This window comes from Musca domestica, unplaced genomic scaffold (assembly GCF_030504385.1).
Source record: "Musca domestica strain aabys unplaced genomic scaffold, Musca_domestica.polishedcontigs.V.1.1 10, whole genome shotgun sequence".
Classification (NCBI taxonomy): Eukaryota; Metazoa; Arthropoda; class Insecta; order Diptera; family Muscidae; genus Musca; species Musca domestica.
This window is the reverse complement of record NW_026712115.1, coordinates 10,677,383-10,693,889: the sequence shown is the minus strand read 5'-3', so window position 1 is coordinate 10,693,889 and position 16,507 is coordinate 10,677,383. Positions and strand designations below refer to the sequence as shown.

The 16,507-nt window shown below is 34.9% G+C and overlaps 1 protein-coding gene across 3 annotated transcripts in view; it reads left to right on the top strand.

Annotated features, from left to right (window-relative positions):
- The first annotated feature begins 7,902 nt into the window (after positions 1-7,902).
- The window catches only part of LOC101898127 (23 kDa integral membrane protein), a 47,471-nt gene continuing 38,866 nt past the window's right edge, over positions 7,903-16,507 (top strand). The window contains exons 1-2 of one of the 3 annotated variants that reach the window (XM_005179625.4): positions 7,903-7,996; positions 12,706-12,836. In XM_005179625.4, coding sequence (XP_005179682.1) covers positions 12,780-12,836 — 57 coding nt within the window. In that variant the 5' untranslated portion in view covers positions 7,903-7,996; positions 12,706-12,779. Of the gene's footprint in view, positions 7,997-8,325; positions 8,473-8,988; positions 9,112-12,705; positions 12,837-16,507 lie in introns of those variants that run through there. The other 2 variants (XM_005179624.4, XM_020035420.1) reach the window with 2 other exon arrangements.

Here is a 16,507-nt window from a genome sequence, read left to right as displayed (position 1 = left end):
TTCAAAGAAAGTAGAAAAATGTAACTCTGTGCTGGAGTGTGCCAAATAGACTTTTGAATATGAAGCAGTTGGTCTTGTTTATTTTTCATTTGTTAGTCAAATTTTTATATTGGGGAAAACCCGCGAAACTAGTATGGAATTTTGGGGTTATTCCACAAGATTGAATCTAAAATAATAGGGCAATACAGTTTATCCCAAAATTGTACAATGTGTTGTCCATTAACGTCCAAAATATGCATTTACTTTGCAACCGAATTTTAAATAATTTCAAATGATTGTATTTTTTATTTAAAACAATACACACACATACACAAAATGTGTATATGTTTTGACAGAATAAGGTCACCAAAAAAAAAATTGTATTTTGGGGGTAGCTTTGTTCTAACTTCTGTAATTGTGCCATGACTCAACTTCTACCATTTTTTTTTAAATAAAAACAAAATATTAAAAAATAAACAAGTAAAAGGCATTAACTAACTTCTAACACCCTCCACTATTAGGTAAAGAAACAAATTTTATACAAAAGTATCTGGATTTAAACATGTTCCACTCTAAACCACAAACTCCTGTAAGATCTGTAGCAGAATGCAGTTATAGTTTTCAAAAAACAATATAGTGGTTGGAGTTGATATAATGGGGCCATACCAAAACGGGTGCCTATATAGACAACTTTATACTACAAAGATTGTAATCTATGGCGAGTCTTAAATACCAAATTTGACATAATTACGTGGGCTAATGTGACTAGGATTATCAAAGTACCGAATATCGGTATATATATCAAATACAGATCCGTCGTATGGAAACCGTTACCAATATAGACAATCTATTCGAAAATATGGCTTACATCGTCAAAATACCGAATATCCGAAGGTACCATTATATGTGCGCTATAGAAAAACGTTGACCTAGATATTCAATGTTCTGCCACAAGGGCTAGAACGCATTACAAACTACAAATACCAAGTTGTAGACAAATCCGTAAAAAATGTGGGAAAATATAATCGAACCTCTCTATACAGGGGGAGATAAAAAAAAACTGCAACAAAGTCAAACGCCATAATTTGTACATTTTTTAAATTTCATTGAATGAAAGCAAAAAATGTCGGAAATAGCATCAAATTTTAGAACAAGTTTAGATTCGTTCGAATTAGTCACCTTCGGCACGAATTATGGCCTCCAAATGGCCAATAAAACCGTCACACGGTACTCTAGTGTTGCTCTGCGGTATTTTGGCCCATTCCCGGTGAAGCGCTTGCTTGAGGTGATCGACACTTTGGTATTTTTTAGTGCCAACCTTGCTTTCCAAAATACTCCAGACACAATAGTCCAAAGGATTGGTATCGCTGGAAATGAAGCGTGCTTGGGTGGCGCGTGCTGAGTGCGGTGGTGCTGAGTCCTGTTGAAATGTCCAAGGTCTGCGGCCAAAATGAAAGGTCTTCCATACACCAGTACGGTTTTAAGAAGGGTTGTAATGTTGAGGATACCTGGATGTATGTTAAGAATGTAGTGAGTCAGTCATCTGCCAAATATGTCCTTGCCATATTTGTGGACTTCAGGGTATTTTTGATTACCTTTCGTGGGATAAGGTCCTCAGTAGACTTGAAGATGCTTGCTGTGGTGGGTAAACTAAGAAGGGTCGTTAGAAGCGATTGGGGACTCAGAAGACGAGCTGTACGGGCTATTTGTTGCTTGTGTTACGTATGGTTCACCGATCTGGTACAATACAGTAATGCCTGCTGCAGGGTTAAGGAAAGCTTTGCTTGGTTGTATGCCTGTATGTAGAACGGTTTCGACGGCCGCACTTCAAGTTTTACCAGGTGTTCCTCCCCTTGATTTGGACATAACGCGTCGTGGCATCGCCTTTAAGATTAAGAGAGGTTTACCTCTCGTGGAGCATGACCGGGTTACATCGTTAGATGTGTCTCAAGACGTTATGACGAATAAAGCTCTACTTCTGGAGTGTTTAATCTCTAGGTGGCAAAGCAGATGGAATGAGAGTCCAAATGGAAGGGTCAAATACAGCTTTATTCCTGATGTGACATTTGTATTAAATCGTCCAAACTTTGGCTTTGGCCTCAGTCTTAGATTCATATTGACTGGTCCTGGTTCGTTAAATGCTTTTTTACATAAAAGGGGCCTATCTGAAACTGCTGAATGTGCATGTGGCAGGGGTCCTAACTCCGTGCATGTGCTGACGCAGTGTCCATTGTATGAGGACATACGAGATACTGAAAGAAAGGGTTTGGGGCCCTCAGTAGGTGTTTGGAAGATGAGGGTACATTTCGTTCCTTAGACGTGTTCTCCAAGGAGGTATTTAACAGAAGAAGGGCTTCTGTCCTGGAATCTGAGAACTAACCACCACGTAAATATGTGCTAAATATGTGTTAATTTCCAGTTGCTGTGCCTGCCTCAGGCTCTAAATTGCTGGTCTTCCTTGGCAGTTGTTGGTTTTTGTGGCATGCTGTTAGTGTCTTCGTTGTTGTTTGACTTCTTTTCTACTGTGTCATGTTGTGGGATCCTTCGTGAGGAGGGTCTTGTTTATTGTTGGGTTTTTGTCCTTAATTGTGAAGGCGATGGCCATATATTTGGTCCCAAATCACCCGTGAGGGAGACTGTGTGTCCACTGTTGATGTACGTTGTTGATACGTTGCTAGTTTGTGATGGCCTTGGCCACCAGTCCAGGACTGTTTGGAGTCCAACTGGTAGTAACTTCTGTTACGAAGCCTGACCGGAGGCAATATTCTGGTACTGCGGGTGCCAGAAGCCACTAGGTCCTTTGACCTAGCCTGGCAGTTGGTGTTGGCCCCCTTGTGGGAGCATCGCGGTGGCTGTGGTTTAAACCCAAATCGCGAGGAGAGTGTGTTGCTCGAATGTGGAGTTGCTTTATCAACCGGGTGCCTGATCCATTGAAAGGCAGGAGTTTAGATAGGCTCCGCTCCTAACCAAGGATGTGACCGCGTCCAAATACGTGGAAACGAATTGGTACTCACTTTTGTGAGGGCGTTGGTAGACGCATCGTATTCACCCGGTGTTTGGTTAAGCCATAGCGGGTTAAGCCATAGCGTAGGTACCCACGTACTCAAAATCACGAAACCCTCCAGAATATTTTCGCGTTAATATTCGGCATTTATTCTGATGCCATCGGCTGTTATGGCAGCGCACACCATCACCATGGCCGGCGCTTGAGTTCTGGTGGCCAACCGAAGCTGCACATTTTCAGTTGACCTCTTTGGCAAGTTAACACGATCATTTTGTTCGTTTACAAACTACTGGACAACGAATGTTTTTTTTTGATTTTCAATGGCTTTACCCCGAGCTCATTTTCAATATTTACGAATGGAATATTCGGCCACTTCGACGCGGGTTTCGATCAAGTCGCTTCTTTACTTTTCGAACCATTTCAGCTGATGTTGCTGTTTTCTTCCGTCCACTTTCAAACATGCAAAAATTGGTTTTGTTTATTTTACTTGTTTAATAAAAGCTTAATGGAATATTGCATTTTTTCCTCAATTATTTTTTTATCTCAAAATAATACATTTTCTAATTATTTTCTTTTTTTATTCAATACCATGGTGGAATCATGGTAAAATTAAGAAGGCAAAGTCATTTCAAATAAGCATTTCCATCTTTGCATTTTCTGTAATTTACCTTGTCAAATTTCACTGCATAGAAAGTAGGCTCCCATCTCTGATTTGTGTATGTAAAATGGATTTATAAATAAACATTTTGACAATGAGATGTTGTCAACTGAATAGTTTTGAAAAAAATTGTAAACATATGATTGCATGACTTTACCTTCTTCTCTACCATTAAAGGTAATGAAATTAAAAAGGTAAAGTCATTTCAAATAAGCATTTCCTCTGCATTTTCTGTAATTTATCTTGTCAAATTTCAGTGCATAAAAAACTGGCTCCCATCTCTGATTTGTGTAAATACAATGGATTTATAAATATAAATTTGACAATGAGATGTTGTCAAATAAAAAATATTGAAGAATTGTAAGCATTTGGTTGGATGGTTTACCTTCTCAGTTTTAGCTTGTTCAAAACAATACACACACATGTACAAACTGTGTATATGTTTTGACAGAATGGGGGCACCAAAAAATGTATTAGAACGTAGATTTGCTCTACCTTCTGTAATTGTGCCATGTGTAAATGACAAGTGTGTGTTAAATTCGAGTGTAAACATGCCTGAATACAGATTTTGAGACAGATGAGTGATGTGGCATGAAATTGATAATTCGATTTTTCTATGAACATGTCGATTTCCGATAAGTCAAAAGTTAACTTATGCTAAGTTCACATGGCACGTGACTCGCTTTCTATTCGTTGTTCGATCATTAATTATGAAATATCTACCTGATTCCCCTCACAAAATTTTCTGAGCGAACTAAGATTTCTGTTTTTTGTTCCATTCAAATCAGATGAAATGTGTGCCGTCCTTAATAAATAAGAGCATTTATCAAAAAAAATAAATTATGACATTTCAAAATAGAAAAATTTAAAGAAATTTTAAAATTTTTCAGGAAGATTGAAAATTATGAATGAAAATATAATGTTAATGGCTTATGTGCATTCATACGAAAGTAAATTTTATTTTCTCTTTCATTCGAGGTACGCTTTTAGTCCGCGAGTTGAAATTTCGGTAGAAAACTGAAAACAAAAGAGGGAATATTTTCAAAATTTATCTATCGTCAAAAAATCTTTGAAAAGTGACTCTCCAACCGAATTTAAAAACAGAAAAATAAAAAAATATATGTAATATGTCAGCAAAAAATTTGAAAAACGAAATTATTGATATGTTCCAGAACTGCAAGAATGTAAAAGTTTTTTCTACGACAACCGATTTTATCTTTATGATATCGAAAAAAATTGTGACACTAGTAGATTCTTGTAGGTCCTGGAACAGAGCATATATTACTATGAATAACGAATCGTGCCGTATGAACGCTAATGTGGCGTTTCCACTGCACTTGATTCGCTCTCTATTCGTTGTTTAACCCTTAACCATGGTAGAAGAATATAGGTAGACGCATCGACGCAGCTGCTGGGACAATGAACTGTCAAACCCATTTTGGAATTAAAAATGTTGAATGAAAAATTATTTAAATTTGTAAAAATTGTTGAAAATGCATATCTTTACAACCCACGATTTGTGTCGTATAAGAAAACATATAAAAATCTACTTATATTTGAAAAGAAATTTAAAAAATGTTGACATATCATGCTCCCAAGCGTTGATGCATCTACCTGTATTTTTCTACCATGCCCTTAACTATGAAAAAACTACCTAATTTTTCACACAAAATTTCCTGAGCGAACACTCATATTTGTACATTGTTTAAAGCAAATCACTCTCAGAACAACGAAAAAATGTGTTCCATCCCTAAAAAAAAACAATAATTTCTTCCATCAACAACAAACAAAATTGTTGAAAAAAGTAATTATTTTACTATGAATTACGAATCGTGCCGTATGAACTCGTTAATTCGTATACGTGTTTCTGAGAGCAAACAACGTCATTCAATTTACCGTGTGAACATGCTATAAATATTGATAACATCGATTTTTTTTAAAAAAAAAATTATTTATAAAATTATGAATGAAAAAGGTCCATGAAATAAACAAATGTTGTTCGATAAAGAATTCTCCCAGTTTTTAATTCCATGCATAAGATTGCAAGCGGAAATTGTTGATCACAAGTATAACTAAGGGTGGGAATACATAAGTAGTAGTAGGAGTAGTAAAATATTTATTAAGTCTTCTTTTTTTCGGTTACAATATGTTGCGCTTATCGATGACAACAGTGATAATCAAAAAAACGCAAAATTATAATCGTTTTTTTGCTACACATTGACGTTCGTAAATGCTACATGCAAAGCATGTCAGAAGAATACAGGTAGATGCATCAACGCTTGGGAGCATTGATATGTCAAAAAAATTTAAATGTATTTTCAAATATAAGTAGATCTTTATATGTTTTCATATACAACGTCATTCGGAGGCTATTATAATTAGCGTTTTTCAACACTTTTTACAAATTTAAATAATTTTTCATTCAACATTTTCAATTCCAAAATTGGTTTGAGAGTTCATTGTCCCAGCAGCTGTGTCGACGCGTCTACCTATATTCTTCTACCATGATGCAAAGTGAATAAGCAGAAATTTACAAAATGTAAACAATTGTGAAAAAGAGATTTTTGCCTCACTTTTTCACATTTTGTTGTATTCAGCTAGAAAAATTTAAATTCCTTGTTCCAACCTTGGCTTCAAAAATATGCTCGATAGTTTCAAAAACTTGTCAATGATGGATGATTTTGTACTGTGACAAGGCGTGGGTCGTAAAAAACATGTAAAAGTTTTGTTTGGTGAAACTAAGCTGGTTGATAGGGCTAGTTTAACATTTTTTGGCAGTTTCCGTCGTTTTTGTTGCTGTTTCAATACGTTGTCTTTGAGTTGGGACAACCCTTCCAATTCGCAGTATGACCAGTTGCTTTGCAATTTACGCAATATGGGTCAGAAGCATCGAATTTTAATCTCTGACACTCAGCTGGCAAATGAATCGACGGCACACATTTGGCTAGCTTAAGTCATCGGCTGGCTTCTTCGTAGAGGAACAAATGAGTTTTAGGTTGACTTAGTTCGGAAATGGCCCTAGGCTCCTTTGTTCATTTCCGAAGTAGCCTGCCGATGACTTAAGCTGGCCAAATAAGCGCTTTACGTATTCCCACCTTAACAATAAAATGCTGACTTCCCCAAGGAACATTAAATGGCATCGGGACACCTCCAAAAAATCTATATGTCAAATGAGAGAAAAAGTCATTACGAGTATCTTGTGTCACAGAAGTTAAGTACACATATAAAATGTACCAAATTTAAGGCAGTATTATTTAGTAGAATATAAAATATGGATCTTGCATTAGGGTAATACGGACGTAGTGGGGGAGTTGCATATTTGTGTACATTACGTAAAATTTGTTGCGGGCGCCACAAACCCGCGATACGACCTAACTGCGAAAATATATTTTTGCGTGGAGCTTCGTTTGGGTTGGATTTTTTTGCATTTTTTGTTGTGGAGGGATGTATCTTCTCCCACCAAGTTCCCCAATTGCGATGACACCAGCACGAAAATTTAGCCTAGAATATTAAAGCTGGAAGGGCATCGTCATTTTATGGTTTTCATTGCTGAAAGTCAAACCAACATGTTGGCAACCTGCAAAAGAAAAGAAAATTAGGTTAGTAAGGAGGACAAAAACTGATTTGGAGAACATTTTATATGCCAAAAAAAATTTTGGCATTCACAGTTTTTTGGAAGTTTTTATATGGAGGCTTCCAGATCCAGATTTCCGCCCTGATCATCAGTAGAATATCAGAAAATTGGAAATTTTGTTCTACCATAAACTGTTTTTGAGAACATTTTATATGTCAAAAATACTCGTCAGGACTCTTACTCTCATTTGGCATATAGCTTCTGTTGAACGTGTTCATATGAACGTGTCCCAGTGTCATTTAATGTTCCTTGGGGAAGTCAAAATTTTATTGTTAGTTATGCTTATGATCAACAATTTCCGCTTGCGATGTTATGTATGGAATTAAAAACTGGGGTATGAGAATTTATTATCGACATTTCATGTGCTTTGTTCCAGTACCTGTAAGAATCTGCTACTTTTGCCATTTTCTTCGATATCATAAAGAGAAAATCGGTTATCGTAGTAAAAACTTTTACATTCTTGCAGTTTTGGAACGGACCAATGTACATAATTTTTCATAAATACATTTTGTTTTCAAATCGTTTCCAGGTTTTTTTCTCTGACGCACAGTTTAAAAAAAAAGTATTACATGTAGTTTCACCCTGTAGTTTTGGTGAAATTGTTATCGATAGTTAGCAACGTTGCCAACTTCACGAAGGCACTTATATGTCCCTCGTTCTTGTCTACGCGTTCAGTTGCTTTTAGTCGCTTTTGAGCTTTGGATGGTGCGTCGGACTGAATGTATGTCACATCTAATTCTGTTGTCGCGCGTAATTTTCGTATTTATGTACACATTGTTGGACAAGAGCCAGCTATGCTTACGTTAAGCTAATGTTTACGAATAGAATATTATTTTAAAAATAGAAGAATAAACAAAAGTGAAATTTCAAATGTACAAAATGTTTGGTTTAGCTACGCGTAACGGGTCACCAGATCCGTGAGATACTTGCGTCGTAAACAGATCCCGATAATGGTGCATCAAGATCGAAACAAAAACTGCAAGTTTTGCAACACTGAAATTATTGCGATAAGCGTCAGCATTTATTTGTTTTGTTTTTGTGACAGATTGAAAGTGTTTACATTCGCACAGTGAAATCAACACGTGAATATGTTTACAATTTGTTATTCGTCGGAAATGTGTTGATATTTTGTAGATAGAAATAGAATATACATAATTAAATGTGGAATAACAGAACCGAAAAAATTTAAATAACATGGTATATGTCTAGTTTTGTAAAAAAACAATATATTCTCTAAAGTTCCAATTTTATGAATTTCTTGCTGTCGTGTGTTTTTTGTTTGATTATATGCACGGAACATAGCAGCAAAAGAGGCCTATAACCATCATGGCGCAAAAACAAGTTGTTCCTGCTAATTTGAAAAACCGCTTTTTTACACTTTACACTTTTTTTTGGCTATTGTTTATCATTTGTTCTGTGATTTCAATTACAATAATGCGTTTTGACATTAGAAGATGGTAGAAGAATACAGGTAGTCGCATCGACACAGTTGCTGGGCAATGAACTGTTAAACCAATTTTGAAACTGAAAATTTTTAAGTGAAAATTTATTCAAATTTGAAAAAAATATTAAAATATGCATATCATAGCAACTTCCGATTGGTATAAGAAAACATATAAAAATCAACTTATTTTTGAAAATATGTACATTTCAAAAATGTAACATATCAATGTTTCCAAACGTTGATGCACCTACCTGTATTTTTCTTCCAAGATTTTCTCTTAGGATTTTCTTCTCGGCGGTATCACTGGATTTGAGAAAGACATTAGCCATTATGAAGGATATTTTGAGTGTCAGCTATAATTTGTAATATATTTTGTGAACCCCTATTTTTAGGTGAGTTATAAATCGACCAGATAAATACCGTCTTTTTTAAAATCAAATATTTTCAATTTTGCACAGATATTTAGAATATTTCTATATCTTCTAAAATCTTAGCATGATTTGAAAAAAACAGACGAACAAAACTTTTATTAGTACCGTACACCACCTTAAATTTTATGGAAAGTTTAATTGCCCAGAAAGTGCATAGAACCTAAATACTGGTCAGCAAAACAAAAAAAAAAAAAAAAATACAAAAGAAGTTGAAAAAGAAAGAGAAAGCAAAATTTCATTCATTCTCGCACATCGTTGGAAGCGTATTGTCTGTTTAGTAATCAGTTGAAGGTATCTTCACAGCTTTTATGATTGAAAACTGGTTTTTGAATTATAACTTACTGATGTACACACATACATATGTTTATCAACGTACACACAATTCATTTCTACCAACTCTGCATTGTTAATAAGCGATTGCTAATATGGCTGAGACGGACCGAAGCTTGAAATTCATTTATAAAGGCAGTTTTGGAGGCAATGGAATGCAAATTGCTTATACACTTGTGCTCGCACAATTAAGACACTACCTCCAAACGATGTATGCAGTAGATTTTTTTAATGTTACTAAACTAAACTTAGAAATATAATATAATTTAATTATTTAAATGTAATGATGGCTAAAGAACTGGCTTTAACTTATAACCAATATTATGTTATGATTATTTTAGAAACTGACTGCAATATTAATTAGTTTATTTAAATTCGTAAAGACTATGTCAAAATTGGATGACCACCATTTCTCACTTGAGTGCGTTCGTATACCCTAAACATTTAAAGGCAAAATTAAGGGAAAACACACAAATACTTACTGCTTTTACTTAGTAAAAAGCATCAAAAGTTAATGCTTTTTACTAAGTACCATCTTTTGATTGAGTGATATGTTGATTTTGAAGGCTTGCAATTTTGTGAACATTTTTACAAGTTTTTCACTCCCGCACTTACATATCGAAACAGTCCTCTCATAATAATTCTCTCTTTTACTTTTTCTAGCACGAAAAAAGTGTGGGATATGAAAATAAGCGGGGTGATGATGTTAAGCCATTTCTAAAAAAATATTACTTTAATGTTATTTTACCAGAATTCCGCAGCATACAAGCGTATCTAGCTTGAACTGCACTGCAGGACTTGGACGATTTTTTTCTATTTGAAGCCATTTGTAATGGCTAAATGTACAAGTCCAAAGTGCACTGTGGCGCCCAATTGTCATAAACATGGAGCCAATAAACCTGCAAGCATAAATCAGTCAGAAAATTGCGAAAAAAAAACCATTAGAAAATGCATGACCCTTTTCTTTATAGTTCTATTGATAAAACAAGTATTTTATTTCAAAAAAAAAAAAAAAAAAAAAGATTTTTTCATCCTTTTCGACTTCGATTAGGTTTTGTTTATGTGTTGTGAAGAGTTTGCTCAACGAACGACTTTTTTGTGTCATCCACCATTAGATGACGGTATATGACATTTGCCATTCTCTTTCCAACATCTCGAATTACTCGACCTGGACCCTTACTAAAGTCTGAGTAATTTGAAATAAATACTTAACATGTTTCGGTTTCCGTTGGAACCACCAATGCTGCAGTAATGACCGGTTCTGCCTTCTTGGCCTTACGTCTTCTGCGTTTTTAGCAGAAGATTTCGAGTCCGCGGTGACAGCACTTGGTGTGATAGTAGGAATTGTCCTTTCATCAGTGTTAGCTTCTTTAACCACCACGGAGTCCTCAACCTTTTTGTTGAGATCGGTAGGTAGGAGAGTGAGAGTAATCCGATCAAGAAAACAGCTCGATTGTTGCGGGTGATTCTTTCGAATTTCCTAACTACCTTGATGTTCATCTTGATCAGGATTCTTTCCCTCTCCGTGATCTGTGAGGAGTCCCGGCCGGCAATATTTAACCGACCTCTTATATCCCCTTTTTGCTTTAGCCTTTTTTCGGTCGACACCATCATGGGTGGAATGGGTTGCTGGTAGTGTCTCCATCAGCTCCTATTTCGATGGCGTCTTGCCGCTGGAGGACTGAATCATCAGTATTTGCCGACGGAGGTTTCTCTTTGGGGCGTGCCCACACATGAGTCTCAAGGGGATTTTCGCATTTCAGCTGTAATTTACAAAAGAATTGGCGGTTATTAGGCAGACTACAAAAACTATAGACAGACTATGAAAACGTTTAGTGGCGTTTCTCGTTTCGGTTTAATCCCCGACTGATTTTAGTGGTTTAAAGGCCCTAGCCACATCTTCTAGCCGAAGGGACTACAATTGTCATATTTTGAAAATATACTAAGTGGAAAACATCCCCCCAAAAAATATTCGATGTAGTTCTGGGGTTTGTCCTTTCCTTTATGATATCGAAGAAAGTTGCAAAACTAGAAAATTCTGATTCTGGAACAGAGCATTTATTGTTAAGGAGAGTGAATATTAGGCTCATTGAAAAATAGTTGAGAAATGTTTCAAAAGAATATGAATAAAAAATTAAGATTTATTCCGAAAAAATCCTCTTCTGTATTAATGCCAATTATTAAATACGACCTCATTTTTATACCCTCCACCATGGAGGGTATATTAACTTTGTCATTCTGTTTGTAACTCCTCGAAATATAGATAGGTTACATTCGGACCATGTCGGTCCACGTTTTCGTATAGCCCCCATATAACGGTGCCTCCTGATATTCGGTATTTTCATGATTTTAGCGAAATTATTTAAAATTTCGTATTCGAAGCTCGTAATGGGTACTACTTTTGTATGTAGGTCCAAGTCTTCGTATGGTCCCCATATAACGGTACCTCCCGATAGTCAGTATTTGGATGATTCCAGCAACATTATTCACGGGAATCGTTTCAGATTTCGTATTGAAAGATCTTAATGCGTGCTACAACCTATGGCAAAAAAATCGTATGCAGGTCCACATCTTGTATAGCCTCCATATAACAGTACACTCTGAACACTCTGCATGCCTTCTGCAGAATAGCCTAAACGAATAAACTTTATTTTTTTATCATTCATGCTTGATTGTGTCAATTAATGAAAGCTTGTTAAATGGAATGTGTTTAAATAGTGGTTGATGAACCTTGTTTTTCGTCGAAAATCAAATTAGATAAATAATTGATATAATGTAGTGATCAAATATAAGACAAACATCCAAAATAATAAAGAATTAAATCTATGCTTCCGATCGATATCATAAAAAAGTGTTCTATATATGTTTTTACGCAAAGCGCGATCAAAAAAATGTTTCTATTCACCATTAAAAAATACCGCAGCATAAAACTTATTTTGTAAAATAAAATGAATATGGCCTAGAAATGCTTCTCTGTTCGGTTTGCGGTTGTTGGTCAATAATTCAGTACAAGTTAATGTTTACTTTCTCATTAAGGAAAAAAGAATAGACACAAATGTACAAATAAACAAATTAATAGAATAAACAAAAATAAAATAATATAAAATCAAACAAATTTAGTTAACAGATCTTCTATGCTCGGCGGTCCGGCAAAAAGTACACAAGTCTGACGAAAGTATTAACAAATTTATATTGTTTTTTTTTTTTCTTATAAAAAAATTGCAGCTGCCTAAAGTATTCTTCAAATTGGATTCACATAAAATACCCGCCCATATCAACAAATCTAAACAGCACCAAATATGGCGTCCAAATCAGCAGTCAAGAGATTTATATATATTTTTGATATACTCTGCATTGTAAGTACTACACATATGTCATATAATTTTTTTAAAATGTTTAAAAAAATCCTTCGTATATTTATTATATGTTTTATATATTTAATACGATTTCATCTAATGTAGCCTAAGCAGTGACTATTTTTTGATATTGATAAGTTAGAAAGAGTTAGTGTAAAGTTAACTTTCTTAATCTAAAATTTGCCGTACATATATTTTCCAGAAATTTATAATTAAGTAGAAAAAAAAAACAAAACAAACAAAACTCTATTTTTTCGGTCTCGCTCGAGTAAAGGCGAGCATGTTATGCTCGTGAGAGAAATTTGCTCCAAAACGAGCAGATTCTACACTTGCCGATCACTCGTTTAGTGGTTGCCTTACCGTTGCTCTGTTCGAATACCTGCAATAATCTACTAGTTTTGTAATTTTCTTCGATATCTTAAAGGCAAAATCGGTTATTGTACCAAAAACTTGCATACCAACCAACACGATGAAAAGTATTGTCGCTAATCAGTTTCAGTTTTAGCTTTCGTCCATTTTTTTAATTCAAATCTTAGTTCAAACACAGGTTAAATGACCTAAACCTAACTAATCTATAAATAAACGTGCATGTATTCAACGTCTACTTTACCTTAACAAAAAGTGCCACAACATGGCATAAGGCTACAACTTAAATTATGCCCTGAAAAAGAGTATTTTATCAAAAAGGGATTTGAAAAATTAAACAACTAAATAGGTAATAAACTTAAATTAAATCTATGCAATACACTTAAGACTAATTAAACTTACTTAAGTAAGCTGGCCGGTGTTGTATACCAAATTGTCGCTAATCTGTATCAACAAGGCATATGATGTTGTTGCTTTTGTCAGCGAACGAAAACAAACGGAACGAATAATGTACTGCTCACCCGAAGTCACAAACTTTAATTTTTTTCAATCGTTTTGTACTCCATACAAAACAAAACCACAAACGTTTCTATACAAGAAATACACAAACAATACGATTGCTTTAATGTACTTCGGCCGTGAGTTGTCGAGCTGTATCGTTTGCGAACAGATCGCCGGGAACGTTTGCTGTGAGAAATAATGACTGCTATATTTAGAGTTGCCATTCTAATTATTGTTTTGCACATTTTCCATTGTATGATAAGCCTAATAAATGAATAAAAAGGCGTGAATTTTACTTAAAATATGTTTTTACATTATTTGTAATGAGTTGAGGGAAACGCTTGCAAGCGTTTCCAATGAGTTTTGTACTGTTTTGTTTCTAATGTTCCGTCATCCAGCCGAGTACATTTCAGTTTTGTTTTTGTTTCCACTTATCTACACAAACAGTAACAAAATAAAAAAAAGTCCCTCTAACTTAATATCGATTTTGTTTCATTTTTTTTCTACGAGAAAATACAGAACGAAACGATTGCAAACGTTTGGTATAGTTTATTTTCGCACGTTGGCTTTTGTACACAAAACCCACCGGCCCTTCTACTGATTTTCTCTTCTTTGATCACCCCCCCTTCACCATCTTTACAACAATATCAAAGCCTACTGGCTTTTACACACACACGAATCAGCAAACAAACAAATTGTTCCTCTTGATTACACTATATTTCGGCTCCCACTCTATTTTTTCAAACAGGAGTGTCTCGGGAGCTCTTCCACACAAAGCAATAGAAATTTCATAAGCAATAAACAATTCCACAACTTATGCTCTGTAAGTGAGCCAATTGCGCTCAATAATAATAAAATGAATATAAGAAGAAAGAGTAATCAGCAAAATAGCTGTAATTCACTACGAAGTGATAACGCATTTAATAATTGATAGCATTAACAATAAGCGCATTAACGAAAGCAAAGGTGCATAGTTACGTTCGGTTCTGGAACACGTATAAAAGAATGTAGTTTATATTTGTAGTGAAAAACGTCGACCGAATAATTTTAATTTTGGACAACACTGTTATGAATAAATACACCTAGCAAAGACATAAAACTATAAAGATTGGACAAAATGCATATGGGCTTTAATTTTCCTATCGGGTAGTAGATAGCAAGCGATATAACAGAAATGCATTGAAAAATGTGTTATTCCGATATCGCCCAAAAATGGCGGAAATACGCGAAAAAAAAATATCACGTTTGATAGACATGCTCTCAAAAATCTATTCCAAAAATCTTCCTTGTACATTGAATCGATAAAAATCAACAACAACCCTTAAAATGTGTCAGCTCTGTTAAATTATGTCATGATATCGTGACATAACATATTTTTCCACTACCAACGCCAATGCATCGAAAAGTTAAATATGTTACAACGAAATCGCCGAAAAATAGCTGAAAAAATGATGATAAAAATGATCAAATATGATAGACATGGTCTCAACAATCTATTCCAGATCATTTACATACAATCGATAAAAATCAGCGAGAGCCCCATAGAAAATTCAACTCTGTTAAATTATAACATAATGCTATGGCACGATCATGGTAGAAGAATACAGGTAGTCGCTTCGACACAGCTGCTGGGACAATGAACTGTCAAACCGATTTTGGAATTGAAAATGTTGAATGAAAAATTGTTAAAATTGTTGAGAAATACATATTGTAACAACCTCCAATTTGTATTGTATAAGAAAAAATATAAAAATTTACTTATTTTTGACAAAACAATTTTAAAATTTTGACACATCAATGTTCGCAAGCGTTGATGCATCTACCTATATTCTTCTACCATGGGCACGATTTGGTGACAACACATTTTTATGCTATACATCTATTGAATCAAAGCGACAGTGAAATGTCCCATCCTTTTATATTATGTATTAGGTCTTTGTTATCGTAACGGACCTAATTATGTTTCAGAACTTGGAAAATAGTACTAATTGTGATATTTTCCCTTCTTTTACTTGATCACCACATCCGAATAACTGATGAAACTTGCAGACAAAACGAAGAGAACACGCGCGAATATGACATTCTCTCTTGCCACTCTTATCCAGACAAATTTGGCTGAGTAAAATATATTAGCATTATTACCAGCTTCTGGTTGGTTAATGTGTTTATTCTGAAGGATTGCCATCTAATTTTTGAAATTTTTGGCTAGTTTTTCTAATATGTTATATATACGCGTATACTACTACATATGCATAAGTATGTTTATTATAAATTAATTATATTTATAAAAAGACAACCACAAGCGCTTTTTAAATTTGTTATATGACGCAAATGTTGGCACAATCCCAAGGGTGAATGTACACAAATGCGTACAATGGTGTTTATATGGAAACATATGTATATATTTATGCTCACATTAGTTAGCATATGTATATATTTATTTTAATTATTTTTTATCACAACATTAAATATAGGTAAGCGCGTTTAGTGACTAATGCTTCAAGGTGAGAACACATGGAAAAAGTAACAAGTAAAAAAGCAAAAAAAAAAAAAGTTCGGCCGGGCCCATGGCATAGTAATTACAGGTAGTAACAAACCCCAGCTGATTTGACTCTACAATGAAACCGTCACACGCTGCCCGAATGTTGCTCTGCGATATTTTGGCCCATATCCGGCGAAGCGCTTACTTGAGGTGATCGACACTTTGGTATTTTTTAGTGCCAACTTTGCTTTCCAAAATACTCCAGACACAATAGACCAACGGATTGGTATCCGTAGATTTTGGTGGCCAAATTCGGAGAAAA